Source organism: Spermophilus citellus (assembly GCF_964194105.1).
Source record: "Spermophilus citellus genome assembly, chromosome: 1".
NCBI lineage: Eukaryota > Metazoa > Chordata > Mammalia > Rodentia > Sciuridae > Spermophilus > Spermophilus citellus.
Window position 1 is genome coordinate 268028705 of NC_138182.1, and position 19405 is coordinate 268048109.

At 41.3% G+C, this 19405-nt stretch overlaps 1 protein-coding gene across 1 annotated transcript in view; it reads left to right on the top strand.

The window, feature by feature from the left end:
• SKP2 (S-phase kinase associated protein 2) overlaps nucleotides 1–19405 on the top strand; it is a 29036-nt gene that overhangs the window by 465 nt on the left and 9166 nt on the right. The window contains exons 2-7 of the mRNA XM_081299231.1: nucleotides 244–515; nucleotides 10120–10231; nucleotides 13537–13680; nucleotides 15065–15199; nucleotides 16256–16354; nucleotides 17568–17698. Coding sequence (XP_081155357.1) covers nucleotides 244–515; nucleotides 10120–10231; nucleotides 13537–13680; nucleotides 15065–15199; nucleotides 16256–16354; nucleotides 17568–17698 — 893 coding nt within the window. The remainder of the gene's footprint in view (nucleotides 1–243; nucleotides 516–10119; nucleotides 10232–13536; nucleotides 13681–15064; nucleotides 15200–16255; nucleotides 16355–17567; nucleotides 17699–19405) is intronic.

Here is a 19405-nt window from a genome sequence, read left to right on the forward strand (position 1 = left end):
GGAAGAAATTCTTGAGGCCTTGTACGGGATCCTAAATCAAAACTCCTTTTGGATCTTTCCCCCACCCCCACCCCGTTTTTCCTTTCATTCTTGGGAACTCGCTGAAGGCACGTAACAAATGCAATTCTTTTAGCTGCTTTGAAAGTTTTCTATAACCCATAATTTGTTACTTCTTGCATGCCTACCTTGGACTTTTTTAGGGGTGTGCTTTCGAAAGGAATGGGGTATTCTGCCCTTCTGCAGGAAGCACCTCCAGGAGATTCCGGACCAGAGTAGCAACGTTACCACCAGCTTCACGTGGGGATGGGATTCTAGCAAGACTTCTGAACTGCTGTCAGGCATGGGGGTCTCCGCCCTAGAGAAGGAGGAGGTGGACAGTGAGAACATCCCCCAGGAACTGCTCTCTAACCTGGGCCACCCTCAGAGCCCCACACGGAAACGGCTGAAAAGCAAAGGGAGTGACAAAGACTTTGTGATCATCCGCAGGCCTAAACTCAATCGAGAGAACTTCCCCGGTAAGAGATGAGGGGAAAACTGTCAGTTATATAGGGGGTAGATTGGATTGTTTTGTTGGTAACCCTTCGCTGGGGGAATCTTTTAAATTTTTCTTTCAGAATTACTTAATTAAAAGTTATTTTCCAATAAAGTGGGACCAGTGCTAATTAAAATCTACTGAAATCTTTCTAAGTCTCCTAATGCACAATCTACTTGAAACTTTTAACCCATGAAAAGACTTTGCTGCCTTTTTCCTTAGAAGGGCATCTGCCTGCCCAAAGTCCAGCTCACTACCACTGATAAATGGGAACATAAACAATGATCTTCTTTTAGGATCCCTTTTGTTTATAATTGCTGCTTTTTACTTCATTAAGCTTTCTGCCTTAATCACATTAGCTATTTGTCAATAGATTGCTAAAATGAATGTTATTGAAAGTGGTGGAAACTTGTTTCCCAGGTCCACACCCAAATGGGCTTCTCCTGGGATGTTCATCTCCATTACTGTGGCATTATCCTTTCAGTCACCCAATACAGAAGATGAAACCTGATTTTTCACCTTTCCCAATGTCTAATCAATCTTCGGATCTTTCCCTCTTGTCTAGTAAATATTTCTCAAGTTCTCCTCATTTTGACTGAATTATTGTCATGGACTCATGATTTCCACCTTCTTTTCCCCGGGTCCTTTCCCCAGAGTTGGAATGAATTGACCAAAAGAGAAGTCACCGTATAGTATTCTACTTATTGATTGATTGACTTTTGGTATCAGGGATTGAACCCAGGGGCACTTAATCACTGAGCCATATCCCCAGCTGTATTTATTTTGAAACAGGTTCTCACTAAGTTTCTTAGCGCCTCACTAAGTTGCTGAAGCTGCCTTTGAACTTGCGATCCTCCTGTCTCAGCCTCTGGAGCAGCTAGGATTATAGGCATGTACCACCATACCCAGCCTATTTTTTATTTTAATGAGACAGGGTCTCCATAAGTTGCTTAGGGCCTCACTAAATTACTGAGCCTGGGCTTTGAACTTGTGATCCTCCAGCCTCAGCCTCCCCAGCTGCTTAATAGCTTACAGACTTTCACCCCTGTGCTCAGCTTATTCTCTTTTTAGTAGCTCCCCATTTCCTGGTTTCTTAAGCAAGTGAATGAATGCCTCAGGATGGACAGAACCCTGAACCCTGGAGTGCTCAAAGCCATGGGGTAAACATAGAACATTGACCTGGGGGTAATGAATTTTGCTTGCTAGTAAGTCATTTAAAACATTAATTCAGCAATATTTGCTAAGCACCTACTATGTGCTTAGCATTGTTCTAGGTGCTGAGGATATAACACTGAGCAAACATTCCTTGTAGTGAGGGAACACAATAAACATAATAAATATGGTATTTCATGCAGTATTGTTAGAAAGTGATAAGTATGATGCCTAAAAACAGAAATTAGAGCAAGCCAGGAGGGAGCGGAAGTCCTGGGGTGGAAGGTAGATTGCAGTTTTAAATAGGAGACTGAGGGAAAGCCTCAGTTAGACAGTGGCCTTTAAGCAAAGGCATAAAGGAGGTAAGGGACTATGCCATGCAAATATCTTGGAGGAAAGAGCCCCAGGTAAAAGGAACAACTCTTGCAAGATCCTGGAGAAATGGATGACATGTTTGCCCAAGGAACAAGAAGGAAGCCTTATACCAACAGTGGGAAAGGAAAGCATAAGGGGAGGAGAGGCTAGAGGTGGTGTTGAGCAGAGCTGTGATGCAACCCTGTGGAACCTTTTGAAAAAACTCTGGTTTGCTCAGACTAAACTGCCTGGGATGGAGGATAAAAGTCAGGATGTGTGGGGGAGGATCAGCAGTAATCAGATTCTGGATATATTCTGACATTAGAGACAATAGAATCAGGAGGCTGTTGAATTATCTGTGGAAGAGATGATTAGAGTCTAAACTGAAATTGGGTTAGTGATGAGGGAGAAGATAGATTAAAGAAATAAGAACCAAGGTAAATAAGTACATCTCTAAGTTCTCCTGTGTGGCTTTGTTTGCAGAAGAGTTGATGAGTTGATTGCTTGTTTGCTTTAAAAAAAAAATCTGTTTCCTCAACCCTTTCTTTAGAAAAGAGAGCCTTGTCCAACTTATGGCATGAAAATCCATACCAAGAATTCGAGTAATTGGGAGAGACGGTAGAAGGTTGTGATGAGGTCAGGTAAATCTGAATTTGAATCCTTATTTTGCTGTTTACCCGCCTTGGAAAGCTGTTGGAACTCTCTGAGTTAGTTTCAAGGCCTGTGAAATGGAATAATAATTCCCACTTCCTAGATTGCTGTGAAGACTGAGGCTGCACATAAATAAAGCTCTTAGTATGCTGCTGACACATAATGTTCCATAAGTAAACCCAGTTACTATTAGTCACCAAAATTTCTGACACCTATTTGAGAGACTGTTTTTGGTTTTTAACCATTATACTGTTAGTCTGATCCTAGAAATATAGACTTTTTATCTTTAAAATTTAATGTCACATGCTATTTTTAGTGTCTGCAATGTAGCACTAGCAATTTGGTGCTTAACTGACCAAACATGGAGATACTTTCTGCTAAGATGAATGTATTTTGATCAACTTTTCCAATGCAATTTGATTGCTATATGTCATTCCACATTCATATATACAAATATAAATTTAAAAAGACATTTTTAAAATATAGTTGTAGATGGACATAATAACTTTATTTTATTTATTTATTTTTATGCATTCCTGAGGATCGAACCCCCGTGTCTTACATGTGCTAGGCAAGCGCTCTACCACTGAGCTATGACTCCAACTCCTAAAAATATATTTAAGCAAGTCACTGAAACCAGACAGAAGTATAAAGGATGATGCTATCTCCTAGGAATTTCAAACAAGGAGAAAAGAAAATAAATAAAAGCAACTTATACACGGCAATATGTGGCTGTGGCTAACACCAGCTGCAGATGAGTAGCTCAAACAGTGAGTGTTCTGGAGAGCCAGAGTGAGGGAGCCCCTTATGCAAAAGTAACTTAATCTGCATTGGGTTGTTGTGGGCAGTCCTCTTTCCCCTCAGCAAAAATGGAGGTTCCAAGGAAAGAGAGGAACTGAAAATTGTCTGATCAGGGAGCCTAGTTTTTAAAATCAACTAAATAAATATATGTCTGAAGTGAAAGAGAACAAACTAACTTATGTTTGGTATCACCTGAGAGAAGCAGGGAGGCAACAGGACACATTTATATATACATGGACTTCCATGTGGATTGGTCAGTTGCTATGGATGGGTTGGGGGAGTGGGCCCAGTGATACAGAGTGAGGGACAGCTGGTGTAGAGGATTCCTCATGGCCTCTGGAAGCTTAGGCCTCCAGTGTAGCTGGATCCTCATTCCAGGGAGTTTTGTCTGCAGTTGTCAGGACAGGTGGCTAATAGCTCTGCCAGGATTAGGGTAGGAAAGGCCACACCTGCTGTACATAGAGATCTGATGACTGGTCCAGAGTTTAAGTTTTTGTTAGTTCTTTGCTAAGCATTGTCTTTTTGCAGGCCCCATTCCAGCCTCACATCTGGCAATTAAATCCTCTTCATCTGTTTATTTTCAAAGATTAAAGTTATGTGGCCAGCTTGTGCCAGAACAGGTCTGTTTAGCCCTTGGGGCCCATGTATGAAAAGAGTTATGGAGAAACAGCCCAGCAATGAGGCCAGTTATAAGTGAAAAGATGACAGTCACATTTTATTTATGCTTATTAAATGCCTTTTCCTGGCCTTTAAACAGGTGATGACCATGAAAATGTGGTTGAACTAATTTGTGGCTCAGCTCTTCCATGGCTGTTAGACTGCTCGAAATTCCAGACCCTCCAAAGGTTCTTAGTTTGGAGACTCTAAAGTTCAGAGTATATCAGAATCCTCAGGGGAACTGGTTCAAAGTGCAAAATTCCTAAGATTATGAATCAAGAAGTCCTTGAGCCTAGGAATCTGTGTTTCAATACCCCAGGGCAAATGGTCATCCCTAACTTTTTGTTTTTAACCAAGAAGAAGTATATTGCAATCCTGGGTGTTTACATGAAATGAGAGTTTCACGAAACTATATACCTCCTTACCAAGATATTTTCTATTCTGTTCTATTCCATTCTTTAATAAAAGAAAATACTAGTTAAACTTACTAAGTTGATTTCACTACCTATCAATGAGTCTCAGTCAACAGTTCCCAAATTGTAGTTACATAGGAGACTTTTTATGGAACCCTTCAAGTCATCTTGCTTTGTTTTCTGTTTTCCATTCATTCGGCAAATATTTATCGAGCATCACTATAGAAATTGGGAATAAAGACATGTACATAAATAAAAGATCCTGCTCTCAGAGCTTCTATTTTGTACCTAAGTCCCCAAATCTTAGTTTCTACTGTTTCTTTGTAACTCCTTGCATCCCCCAGGATTGAGCAAGCTTTTCATAGAAATAAAGGGTTGTGGGCCAAGGCGTGCACTGGGGACCCCTGTTTAGTTTTTCAGTTTTGCTCTTTGGCCCATCTAGCCAAAAAATAAGAACACCAAAAATGTCAAAAGCTAGCACAATCTCATTTTTCTCTTCATTGTTTGTGGGAAGAGGAAGGAGAGCTTATCCAGGATGGCAAAATCTGTGTGTAGTTCCCTAGAATGGAAGCATGGGGTGTTGCTACTTAAAACAAGGCAGAAAAGCAATCTTTAAGTGAACCCCCCTCCCTTTAAAAAACACAGCAGTCATGAGCATCAGGATGCCTGCTTCTCTTGCAAGTATAATTCGATTATTGATGCCTTCAAGAGAGAAGCAACTTTTTTTAAAAGTTGAAATTTGGGAGGTGGTTAAGATTACTTTGAATTTTCTGTTTGAATCTGAGTGTAGGAGATATTCTGAGAATAAATAGTTCAAGTAAGAGGTGTTAACCATATTGCAAAGATCAAATGCATAGAAAACTCTCCTATAGGGCTGGGGATATAGCTCAGTTGATAGAGTGCTTGCTTTACATTCATAAGGCCCTGGGTTCAATCCCCAGCACCACCAAAAAAAGGAAAGAAAACTCCTATAAGCCCCTCCCTCTCTCCAGAGGAGACGTGGAAGATGATGGGTTACAGAGGTATGGGAAGCTGGGTCTGTGTCTGAGGAGAAATTAGAAAGTGTTGGGTGAGGGTGATCAGCAAGCTCTCTGCCCTGGCCAGTTTTTGCCCTGGTCTGGCTATGAAGCATGTTTTGCTGTTGTCCGTGTCTTTTAAGATTGGAATCTTTATCATTGTATACAGCTTTAATCAGTATGTAGCTTCAGTGGGTTAAGCAGAAGCGAGTGGAGAAGAGACCTAGATTTTCCCTTCCTCTCTCAGCAAACAGACCAGGCAGCGATGTAGTCAAGAATCCAGGAAACAGATGGCTGATGTTTTGAGAATTAAATATGGGAAGTAAAATTAGATTAAGCATATCACATCCTGGATGCCAGCCATTAGAGCAGCTACTGAAGACAAACTTCTGCCTGTCTGCTCAGACAGCAGCCAGTTCCAGGCTGTTGCACCCCAACACAGGGGCCCTGTGAATTATGCTCTGTGGTCAGCTGAGTGGAGCCCTGGATGCTTGGCTTTTAGCTCAGACTCTATGTCCTGAGCTGTTGCTTCTTCCATTCGGTGGCAAACCCTTTGGAACTCTCAGCATCTTCGCGTTTTGCTCCCTCTCCCTCCACTGATCTCTTGCTAGCCCTGATTGATTTCTTTTTCCATAGCAAGTCCTAATTTAATTCTCACCTTTGCTAAACTTTTAGAATAATCAAGTACTGTTCACAACAGGAAAACATAAACTCTTAAGAGTATGAAGGGGATAGAAAGGGTTCATGTTTCAAAGTCAGACCTGGGTTTGAATTCCCACTCTGCCATGCACTAGTTGGGTGATCATGTCCCTTTTGTCATAGCTTCATCTTCTCTTGAAGCCCCTCCCCCTCTCTTCCAAAGACTACTGGTAGAGGACAGTCATGCTCTGCAGTTTATCTTCAACCTCATCCCCTCCATATGCTATCCCTTTGCAGGTACTATGCCTCCACCTACAGTGCCTCTGCCACCTGGCAGGTCATCAGGCATCCCACTTCTTGTGACTGCACCTCACAGTGAGGTAGGGTAGTTTGGAAACCCAAGTTTCTTGCCTCTGCCCCCTAAGAGTTGATGTTACCTTGGTGAAGTTATTTAACCCCACAGATGATAATACACAGGTTGCCCCAAAGATTGCATCACAGTTCTTCCATAAATGCCTGAGACTTTTTAGGGTTTCCAGTAGGTGGCAGTTTTAATTGTTAGGTTATGTATTTGTTTATTAGTTCATCTCCTAATGAGGCCACTGGGCAGGAGCTGTGATTCCTAACTAGCTCCCAGCACTGTCACGTCTTTGAAAGTGGAGTCACAGGCCAACCTTATCATTTTACAAATGAGGAAACTGGTCTTAACAGGCTTATATTTAAATTAAAGCCAGCATTCTTTGGAGTATCGATCATTCCTTTGTGAAATACCAGTTAAGCAGTTTCTAATATTCAGTGTTGGGCTATAGGCACTGGGCATGTATTTATTGGTTAATGAAGATTAACCAGTCACATTAAGAAAATTAGCACATTATAGCTTGGATGAACATTGAGAGCCACAGCCAGTTGGAATGGCGCCTGGCATATTACCAGAAGGAGTGGTTGAGAGGTGACACCAGTGAGCCATTAAGATGATGATAATTAAGTTAAGCTGTGTATAATTGCTGTGACTGGATGCTGCTGGATTGAAACTGGCTGTGTATTCAGTTGTATATGGACCCCTGCTGTCCAGCAATAGGACGGCTCCTGCTGCCTGGGCACCCATTGAGTTCCTGTTGAGTTCTCCCTGAGTTCCTTCCCCAAGTTCCCATTGAGCTCTTGCGGGGATTCCTGGAGAGTTCATGTTGGTTGGTGAGGTTCCGGTGGAGGGAGTTCTGATTGGTGTGTGGTGTTCCTGGAAGGGCCGTGTGGGTGGTGTTCGAGGGAGTTTGGGCAATAAAGGAGTTCTTGTTTGAACCTACAAGTGCTTCGTGGCCGCTAGGTTATTTTGTGCCCAGCCAGACTGCAGCAGATGAAAGGGAAATAAAAGGTATATTGTATTTCATAAATACTTATCAAGTGCCATTTATGTGTCGGGCATTGTGTGAGGTGCTGAATGTGGAAGCCTGGGGGTAGGGCTTTGTTGGTGACCTGGGAATGCTTCTCTGAGCAAGTGCTGTTTGAGCTGAAGTCTGGAGGAGGAGGAGGAGCCAGGCAGTTGGAGACAGAAGTTGCAGCACAAAGCCTCCTAACTCCAGATTGTTCTCTTATGTGCTGGGCTTCATTGCCTGGGTGTGCTAGCTCTATCTTCATCGTTATGGCTCCATTTTCCTCCTAGCAGTTTTAATTAACTGTTTCCTATTGCTCTTCTGTTTTTTCTTGATTTCTTACATCTTTCCAATAAAATTAAAAGCACCAAACTTGTATTTTTTTTTATTTTGTATTTTTTATCTTAGCTGCCTTGCATTTCTCAGCAAGCTTTCTTAATTTCCTTTCCCACCCATCACCAGTAGACACTCTTGGCGCCCTGTCCACAGCCCCCATGAAGCTCACCATTCCTGTAATGCCAGAGGCTTTCTGGCATTGTGACTCTGTGCTTGAGGGCTTTCTCTGGACAGGAATGCTAGGGAGTTAACAGCAGAGAGACTGATAGCCCTTATGAACTCATATACCAGCATCCATGCCCTTGGGCAGGTCAGCTATGGGGCAATTCCAGGTAGTCTCATAGAGTCCCCAGAAGATTTGAATCCCAGCTGCCCATAACAGTAACCTGCTTATTGACATGCCGTGAGTAAGCTTTCTTCTTTTCCATGTCTCCCTTCATTTTTTTTCTTTTCTTCCTTCCATTGCTTCCCAAACAAACGACTGGAAGTCATGTTCTCAGGGTCTGTCTCCAGGAATCTCAAACTTAGGAGGCAGATATGAGATTTTGGTGAATCACACTGTGCAGCTCTTGTCAACTCTCTTCAGATCTTGTATTTTCGCCTGTTGGTAAAAAGTAAAGCACGTATTGAAAAGAAGACATTGTCATAAAAGGAAAACATGCAGATTTAATAAGGAAAAGAGAGGAATAGAGGTGAGAATGATTGACTAGCTCTCTGCTGCATCATTTTATCCTTGCTCATACATCATTTTATCTTCATGGTTTTGCAAGATAAATCTATTTATTCTCATTCCTGTAGATGGAACATCAAGGCCCAGAGAGATTAAGTAACTTACCTAAATTCACAGTAGTCAGGGCAATCTAGCTGGGACTCCAATCAAAGTTGGACTTCTTCCTCAGTACAATAATTCTCAAACTCCTGGAGGCTACTCACTTGGATCATCTTTGTAGATCATAGTAAAGCCTGAACATGTTAGCAACTGTATAATTTTTTTATCAGATCAAATACGAAAATATGCCCTATATATGCAGGAGGAAGCAAAGAATGAAGACCTGAGGAAGCAAAGAATGAAAAACTAAGGAAGGAAAACTTGAAAGAAGTGTCTTTCAACATTTTTTGGATTTGAGGAGCAGGCAGGAACTTGATTTAAGAACCTCTGTCCTCTGCCTGCGCTGACTCTGGAGGAATGCTATGGTAGAAAGGTTGTCACACACTGAGGACCCTCAGTATAATCTCCATCTGTCTCCCCAGGTTGAGGACCACGGTCAGCATGGGTGATTTGCCTTTATCCCACTACCCTTAGTTTTCATGGCCTCAGTCAGTCCTTTAACTTTGTTACCTACTGAGAAGGACAGGCATTGATTGAGCCTGCACCTGTATCCTGCCACCATCTCCAGAAAGGCTTCCCTGCCGCCGCTGCACTCCCATGTACTGCAAAACACCCTGGGCCCTGTTGTAGGTTATCACCGTACTTCACTGAAATTTCTTATTATCCCTCTCAAAACTCTGGGCAAATGCAGATTAGGACTATGCTGTGTTTATCTTTGTATCCCTAGAACAGACCTTTGCATGTAGTACATGTTCAGTAAATGTATGAATGGATGGACAGGTTAGACTTTGTGTTTGTTTCTGGAAATAAATATAAAGAATGTTAAAAAGCAGAGTGGGGGTTGTTTGCAAAACTTGTATACTGGAGGGGGGGCGGCATAGAGAAATGAGGAAGTAAATAAATCAATCAATCGTGGTAGATAACACCTGTCCTTGAGGATGTCTTGAGAGGCCTTCAAAGCATAGCAGTTAAGCCTTACATAGCAATTTGATTTTGAATGAATAGCAGCCTGGGGAGCAAGGATGCTTGTCTTAGTGACCCAGAACATCATGATACATTGATGGGCTAGGGCCTCATTCTGTGCCACCATTTATGTCCCTGCCCATGGCTAGCCGACTGGCAACGAAGGGGAAAAGGACAGGACCAGTAATCTTGGTTCTTTCTCATACTGCTGAGAAAGTGAGGTGCTTGGATTGGACAGAAAAGCAAAGGTGAGGCTGAAGAATTCAGTTAGTGTTAAATCCCCCTTTTAAGCTAACCATTGTGAACGCTTACTATGCTTAGAAAGACTCAGTTCACTTGGCAGGGAAGAAGAATGGTGATAAGAAAACTTTTTATTTTTATTTTTGTGGGGTTTTTTTGTGTCTTACAGGTGTTTCGTGGGACTCCCTCCCAGATGAGCTGCTCCTGGGGATCTTCTCTTGCCTCTGCCTCCCCGATCTGCTGAAAGTCTCCGGCGTTTGTAAGAGGTGGTACTGCCTCGCGTAAGTATTCTGCACCCCTTTGGCACATATGAGGGAGGAAGGGAAAGAGATGAATTCACTTCAGTCTGGTGAAACTAAAAGCCAAGAAAGGTACAGAAGCCCGAGCAGACTGTCTTAGTTTTATTAATAGTGTCTTCGTTTCATAGTGGAAGAGAGGAGTTTCCTGGAGGTGTAAACTTTCCCCTTTTCTGACAACTTCTTGGCCTGGTATTCAGTTTGGCACCTGTTTACCAGGTGTGGTATCTGGGCCAAGCAGTGGGCTAAGAGCAGAGAGAGTTCTGGAAAGCCATAAAGACAGTGTGCCTCACCCCAGAGGCCAGGTATGAGCACAGATCCCCGTGTGAGCCTCGCCTCTGCCACTTACACTCTGCACGACTTGAGTGAGGTACTTGATGCTAATAAGCCTCAGCCTCCCCAAGCTTGCAGTGATGCTTCCCTCGGTGTAGTGTGGCTGTGAGGATAAACTGTACTGCTGGTGCAGTGCCTGCCTCCCGGGCATGTTGTGTACCACCCCAGGTGTTTTTTGGTGACACTTTTTAGATGGTGGGCTGGGAAGACAGTAACAGGCCTGAAGCAAGAAAAAGACTGAGGATTTTGTTGTTGTTTATTTTTCCAGTGCTGGGGATGGAACCCAGGGCATCCTGTGCGCTAGGCGCACCCTGCCACTGACCTGCATTCCCAGTCCTGAGGCTGCTTTTTAATCGAAACTTTTTTTTTTTTTTTTTTTTTTTTTTTTACCAGTTCCACCCTTACCCATCTCCGCTTTTGTGTTTGGAGACCATCTATCTGGTTTCTCTCTCCACATATTCAGAACTCCCTTCGTGACACAGCAGGAGGCCTTCCAGGGTGTCTGGAAACAAGACAGCATAGGCATTGGCAGGAGCAGGCTATATGCTTAGAAGGTGAAAGAATTTGCAGGCCTGTAGTGTTGGCACAATAGCTGGGCTTTATTTATCCCCACTAGGAAACCCCACTTTGGTTTTCCTTTCCCATCAACAGTGCGTTTGTCCACTCCATGCAGAATCTCAGCCTTTTAAAAAAAAAAAAATTGTGTTGTACATATTTAAGGTATGCAACATGATGGTTTGATATACAAATAGTGAAATAGTTCTGTGCTTGAGCAAATAAATAAATCCATCATTTCACAGTTCCCTTTTCTCTCTTTTGTAGCAAAAACACTTAAAATATACTTTCTTAGCAAAAATCCCAAATACACTACAATATTACTAGCAGTCCTCATGTAGTATCTTAGATCTTGAGACTTACTTAGCCTACATATCCATTGCTTTGTATCTTCGACCTCTATCTCCCACTCTTGAAGTCCATTGCTCTTCATTTCAATTGTCAGAAATGTAAATCAATGACATTTATTAAGCACTATGTGCCAGGGGCTGTGTTATCAGTTTAATCTTCTATGTAGTCTTAAGTGACAATATCCATAGTATTTCAGTTTTAGGAACAGTAGGTTGAGAGGTAAGTGGGAAAACAAGAATCTAAGGTCCAGCTGACTACACAGCTTTAACCCTAACTAGTTATATTTAGCTTGGGGTTCAGACAGCTCTTGAATTCATCTTCCTGTCTATGCTTAAGATGGATGTTATTCAGGAACAATGTGAATGTTCCAGAAATTTCCCCAGGTTGTTACAGAATGCTTAGTAAGCTGTTTTTGCCTCCGTGCAAATAGAAATGTCAGGCATGAGATCTGAGATAACCAGAGGGTAATCCAGTGTCATTTTCTTGGAAGTAGATTTTTGTCTGGGCAAGAGAAAGATTCAGAGCATTCCAGTCTCTCATGGATATCTTATCTACAGTCTGCCCTTTTCTAATAATAGGGGTCAAATCACACACTGATAATTTCTATATACCAAAAGTTTCAAAACCCTGGCCGGTGGGCCACTTATTTCAAGTACTATTAAAAAAAAAAAAGAAAATTCTACTGCACCTAAGAATTGAGAATATCCCCTCATGTGCTTGTATTTCACATTTTATTTCATTTGCTTGAATTCATCTGTGGATACATTTTTGAAACCTCCCTTTTATTTTAGAAACACTGTAACCTAATATTTTCCCTTTTTTCTTTCACAGTAGTACACATACACACATGTACATACATATACATATGGGTGCATGTGATTGATTTCAGTGTAAGATACTATAAAGCAGAGCTGCACTACGACTGCTTTTTCCTAGACAATATCTGTGATAGCTGTATCTCATAATAAAATAGTGATAAAATAGAATAACTTTGATTCTTAAGTTCTATTTGCATGTTACTTTTGGAAATTGTGGTGATCTCTTCATAGATTTTTTTTGTTGTTGTTGTTGTTTTTCAGTACTAGAGATTGAATCCAAGGCACTCTACCACTGAGCCATAAGCTATGTCCCTAGGCCTTTTTATTTTTTATTTTAAGAGAGGGTCTCCCTCACTTACAAAAGGTGACCCTGAATTTGCAATCCTCCTTTCTCAGCCTCCTGAGTACTGGGATAGTAGGTATGCCCCACCAAGCCTGGTCTGTTCATGCTTAACAACAATGGCAAGAGGTATCATTTAAGAAATTTTGAAACTCCTCATCTAGTAAATAATCAAGTGATTTGAATAATCAGTTTTGGGGGTGGGGGCAGGACTGGGGATTGAACTCAGGGGCACTTGACCCCTGAGCCACATCACCAGCCCTATTTTGTATTTATTTAGAGACAGGGTCTGAGTTGCTTAGCATTTCACTTTTGCTGAGGCTGGTTTTGAACTTGAGATCCTCCTGCCTCAAGCCTCCCAAGCCCATGGGATTACAGTCATACGCCACCACATCCATCTTGAATAATCAGTTGTAAAGTTGTCATATTGAATTGAAAACTAGATTTTTTTTAATAATATTCAGCTTTAAAAATTTTTTTTTTGTTATTGTTGTAGATGGACACAATACCTTTATTTATTTATATGTGGTGCTGAGGATTGAACCTTGTGCCTCACACATGCAAGGCAAGCGCTGTACCGCTGAGCCACAACCCCAGCCCCTGAAAACTAGAATCTTATTCTCTGCTTCTAGATCATTGAAAGTGCTAATTTTAGCATTGAATCACTTAAATTAGAAATATATAAAAAGTAAAATGTGTAAGTTTATTCATATTATGATCAAGAAATATTTAGTAGTGTCTTTAAAATATCTTAGCTATTTGCATAGTCATCTTTGAAGTAAAATTCCCTTCAAGGGGATTTAGCAGCTGTGTCTCACTGGTTGGTAATATCTTTGAGCGCCTCCAGCATTACCTGTGATTACTTACCAAGTCAAGCACCTCCTCTTTTCTAGGTTTGATGAATCTCTCTGGCAAACCCTGGACCTCACAGGTAAAAATCTGCACCCAGATGTGATTGTTCGTCTGCTGTCTCGAGGCGTGGTGGCCTTCCGCTGCCCCCGATCATTTGTGGACCAACCCTTGGCTGAACATTGCAGGTAAAAAAGTAAACTCCCTAAAAAAGGCTCTTTTTCTAAATCTTGAGGTGAAAACAGAGCAGAACTCCTTTGTTTCTTTATCCAGCCTTACAGCCTATGACAGATCCTCTTTGCAGTGTGGGACATTAGGTACACGCCGTGCCCTGTGGCCTCCGGGTTGAAATAGGGCACAGGTTTCAGTGATGTCACTCCGATTTTAACTCAGGGTTTCTACTGTGCTCTTCCTGGGGTTAAAGGTGTTCATTGAGGGGCTGGGGATGTAGCTCAGTGGTAGAGTACTGGCCGAGATTTATGAAGCCCACAGTTTGCTCCCCAGTATCACCCCCACACACATACCCACACACAAAAGGTGTTCATTGAGCTTTTCTTGTTGGGTCCTCAGCAGGTAGAGATCGTGAAGACTCGAGGCAGGCGACAAACAGCCTCGCTCTTTCCCCACTGCCCATTTCTGACAAACAAAAACCTACAAGTAGTCTTTTCTGATTTGTAGCTTGTGCTTTCGGTCCTATTGTGGACAAACTTGGGCAGATTTACAATCTGAGGGGGGAAAATCCCTCTTTGTTTTTTGGTTTCTTTTTTTTTTTGTTGTTTGTTTGGTAGACTATTTTGAAAAAATATTTCTCTGGCACTGCTAATTATGCAGCATTAAGGGTTGGTGTTGTCTCACACTTGAGTAGAATAACTAGACACTGAAGAGAAAAAGAAGCCGACCACAGCCGAGCTAAGGGTGAAACGTGTCTCCCCACTCTAGGACTTTTCCCTTCTTTCCATCATTGAATCATGTCCCGGCTTCTTTCTCCCCGACTCATGCCTTTTCTTAGTCTTCTTTACATGTGTGATTCCTTTTGTTCTCTCCAGAATTCATTCCTGGCTGCTTTTCTTCTTCGTCTACGTGCTGTTCTCAGACATGTTTATGTTCAGGACTCTCACATCCTTATCTGTAGCTCAGCCTTCTCTTTTAAGCTCCCTATTTCTAATTAACTAAAGACTTCCAAACCTGAATTTCTTCCAAGTACCTCAATGTTAGCATATCTAAAATTAAACTTGGCCTCCTCTTCTGTCTTCCCTGTTCTAGTGCATAACCACTGCCACGTACCCACTCACCCTCACCAGAACCAGGTTCATTGTAGGAACTGGGACTGTATTGGCAGCAGTGTCTGCACTTGGCAAAGATCCTTTTGCATTTACAAAAAAAAAAAAAGAGTGGGCAACAACAAGTAGCAATTTGTTTTATGACCAGAACTATATTCAATACATGAAATGTGTATTTAGGGTCTTATTTGTGATGGATTGCTCATTTGGGGAAAAGAAAGGGCCTGATAGGACCTGAGTGTACTTGTGACAGCCACCTCACAGAGAACTCCTTTTTGTCCTCTTTATTCAGCCCTTTTCGTGTCCAGCACTTGGATCTGTCTAACTCAGTTATAAACGTATCTACCCTCCATGGCATTCTCTCTCAGTGCTCCAAGTTGCAGAATCTAAGCCTGGAAGGCCTACAGCTTTCTGATCCCATTGTCAGGTGAGTAGCAACCAAAACGTGACAAAGGCATTTTCTTGTATTTGTTAAACGTGTACCCTGTCTGTAACTAGGGGCCCCTTCTATCCGTGTCCAGATGGACACACAAAATATCTCGTGCAGTGCTCCAACTTCTGTAGAACTTTCCAGAACTTCATGCACGATCCATGCCTCATTCATGGGTGAGATGGATAATTACAGTGCAACATGTTTGTTAAATGGATTGGTGACTATGAGGCATTGAGAGAGGCCAGTTAAATTTGGGGAAGACAGCCTTCTCAGAGAAAGTGACTTGTGAGTCGGGTATTGAAGACATTCACATAGAACTCCAAGTGTTGGACAAAGGATGCAGCTGAGGTAAAGCTGCTGGTGCCATGTACTAAGTGAGCTCTTTAAGTGTGTGCTCATTCCATTCTGAGAGGACCCCACGAAATATGTTCTTATTGTTTCCTTCTTATGGCTGTGGAAACTGAGGCACACAGAGGCTGAATAATTGTCCGAGGTCACACTGTTAGTGGGTGATGAATCAAGATTTGAACCTGTCATTAAGACATGATTTCAGAATAATGGCTCTTAATCACTAAGTTGCCCTCAACAAGGTATTTAGGAATATAGTAGAGGAGAGGGCAAATTTAAGTGATGTAATATTGCAAGAACCTTGTGACTTTTTACATGTGGAAATTTGCCTACAAATGGAATTAATGTTCATCCCATTGCTTTCTTTCTTTTTTTTTTTTTTTTAATTTGAAAAGTACATTGATCAGTGTTTCTGGTGCATTTACTCTGTATCAGATACTGTGCCAAGTCCTTTATTTCATTGTATCATTTAATCTTCCTAATATCCCCACAAAGAAGATGCTGCTATGGCCATTTCCCAGGTGAATAAAATGAGGCAATGAACCCTGCTGAGTGTCCCAGAGATAGTGAAATGTGAATTTTAAACTCAATCTCATTCAAAGGCCTGTGCACTTAGGACACTAACATGCTTTCCTCCAAGTTCCTATTGATTGAACAAGAGTGCCTCATCGGTATTCCTTTGGCATTTTTCTCTTTTTCTAGTAATCTTGCGCAGAACTCAAATTTAGTACGACTCAACCTTTGTGGGTGTTCTGGATTTTCTGAGTCTGCCCTGAAGACTCTGCTAAGCAGCTGTTCCAGGTAGGAAAGATTTGAGCCTTGATTATAGAGCTCTTGAATCAGGTGCAGTTACCCCTCACATCTGAACAGAGCTGGATGAACTTTCTGAGTTATTCTTAACTCTCCTCATTCTTGACAAAGCACAGTATCCTTTGCTTTGCAAAACTTTCCTGCTAAATTCTAGAATCAATTCTAGAATCAAATCAATTCCATTTGTATGGGAGAGATACTTGTATAGTGATTTCTTTTTTTCTGTTTATTTGTTACTATGAAAGCAGGGTGAATGTGGCGTATTTATCACAGTGTAGGTGAAAGAAATCTGTTTACACTTGACTATGCAGTCAAGTTTTTCCCCTATAATATCTATAGACCTAACTTGCAGGTTTGATCAAAAATGGTACATTTTAAGTATAAACCATAATAGATATGAGTGATTCCATTAACATCTTTTATAATGTCAGTGATAAAAGGTACAGAGTTATAGATATTTCTAAGTGAGGGGATACATGGTTTATAGAATACACAGTACTGTGTGTGTGTGTGTGTGTGTGTGTGTGTGTGTGTGTAGCATGTTATTTTTTTTTTAACTATTCCATTGTGTCTGGTATATAGCATTTGTACCTGTGTCTTATTAGTGATCTGCTAAAAGTCAATTGCCTTTGGATAAGAATGTCATCAATGAGATAAGATATAGATGTATAGTGCTACTCTAGTGATTTTGGGAAGTGGAAGGTGTGACTTAGTGGAAAATTGTCTTTGAAAACCTCATTGATTCAATTAACAGAAGCACATTAGACAAAGTGGCATTTTACAATCCTTACTACCATCTACCAGTTTTGTAAAATATTTTGAGTGATTGCTCAGTCTGTCTGGTTGTTCGCCCACCATCTAGATGGTTTGAGAATGAAAACATATAGGCTGGCATTTCCACTTACAGTCCTGGAATGAGGATTGAATCTGCAGGAGAGGAGGGGGCTCCCCTTTATTTCCAGAAGAGGGAAACACTAGGATCTTTGCTTGGATCCCCTGAGCAACTTTCAGGAGCAAACGGGGTAGGGAAATGTCAAAGGGGAGAAGGCAAAGATGAGCAAAGGTAGATGCTTAGAACAGTGGGTGTTCTGTGCGTAAAACTGTATGGAATCTCTGGTTTTATATTTTCTTTATTTACAGCTTGAGGCAAATTCATTCCTGTGTGATATGTTCACGTTATCCTTATTACCTTTCTTTTGTGCAGACTGGATGAGCTGAACCTCTCCTGGTGCTATGAATTCACTGAAAAGCATGTGCAGGTGGCTGTCGCACATGTGTCAGAGACCATCACCCAGCTGAATCTTAGTGGCTACCGAAAGAATCTTCAGAAATCAGGTTTGAACTTCCGGGCCTTGGCAACTGAGGCTTTAATAGTACAAATAAATATGATATATTAAACAGCTCCTAAGTTATCTCAAAGTTAGCCCAGTGCCTGTGTTATTTCCTTTTCCAGGGGAGGAACTGCTGATCAGGAAGGGTTAGGTAAAGGTAAATAGCTAGCGAATTAGAGGACAAGGTTACAAATGGAAAGGGTTTTTTTTTTTTTTTTTTTTTTCTCAATAGCTTCACATTGCAGTCTCAGTCTGGGCTGCATAAAACCTAGTTAATCCAATGACACACATCCACCATGTTTTGATGTTGGTAACTAGCTCATTTGAGTGTAGGAATTTAGTATATGGAATTGTGCCTTTTTTCTTTCCAAATAGCTCCTTTTTCAGTGACTGTACATCAGCAACAGCTGTGTGATACACCATCAACTGAATATGGAATAATTTATATTAAACAATAATAATTTATGCAGCTGATATTCTAATGGACATTTAGAATATTTTGAGTTTCTCACTTCTAGAAATAACTTTGGGATGGACAGAGACAAATCTTCAGGCACATTTCCAAGAATGGGCTCTTAAGCTTTGGCTAGTTCTTTCCAGACCACCTTCCAAGGAGTTTAAAATACCACCAGTGTGCATCCTCCCCCATGAATACCACCACACTTGGTTCTTCCCTGCTCATGCTCAGGAGAAGGGTTGGCAGTGCTATAGGTACAGTCCTTTCCTGCACCAGAGTCTCACCATACATTAATGAGGTAGTGGGAGATTCTGACATCTTCTGACATTGAACTTGTTGTAGGCTTGAAAAACTGCCATAAAGCAACTGCTCTTAATTTTGCCTGAGTATAGATTAAACTCTTCTTTTTGTTCTTCCAGAAAAGGTAAAGATAAGTTGTTTACCAAGTGTTAATTAAGAATTGTAGATAATAAAATCCAGCTTACTAGATACATTCAGCTCAAGGACAAAGAGAGTATAAATTAAAAGTGATAGTTTTCTTAAATACACAATGGAAATAAAAATTTTAATTAATGCCATTAGTGTAGGACACAATATTGTGTTATATATAAGATAATATGGATTTGGTTTTAGCTCACAAACTGGTGCCTGGGTGCCTGGTTCCAAATACCCATTCTGCCATTTACTGGAGAGCCATGAGCCTTATTTTCTGTTCCTGATTCCTCATCAGCAAAATGGATATAATAATAGGATCTACCTCTTAGAGTTATAATAAAGAATAAATGAGTTGATGTACGTACGGCACGTTGAATAGTTCTTGGCACGTGGTGAGAGTTACTGTTGGCTGTTATTTCAGCATCACCAGCCAGTATCACTTACCTCCCTGTGGGGCAGGCAGTTAATGAGATAAGCACAATGTGATCTTGGAGGACCTAGCTTTTCATCTTGCATTTGACCTTGACTCCTAGCAGAAATTACCTCTCCTCTGAAGTGACACGTTGGATTGCCTGGTTTTTAAGATCCCTTCTAGCTTTAGTAGATCTGTTTGTGGCCAAGTGAAGGGAACAGTGAAAAGGGAATCTTGTCAGTGACTACTGTTTACTAACATTTCCCACCCAGGGAAGACAAGGCTTAAATTAGGGATGGAAAGGGAGACTAATTTTATCCCTTCTCTGTTTGGTTTTTCCTCTGGTGGTATCAAGGATTTTATAATTTTACTGATGGCTAGTTGGCCAACTAGACAGTTGGTCACCC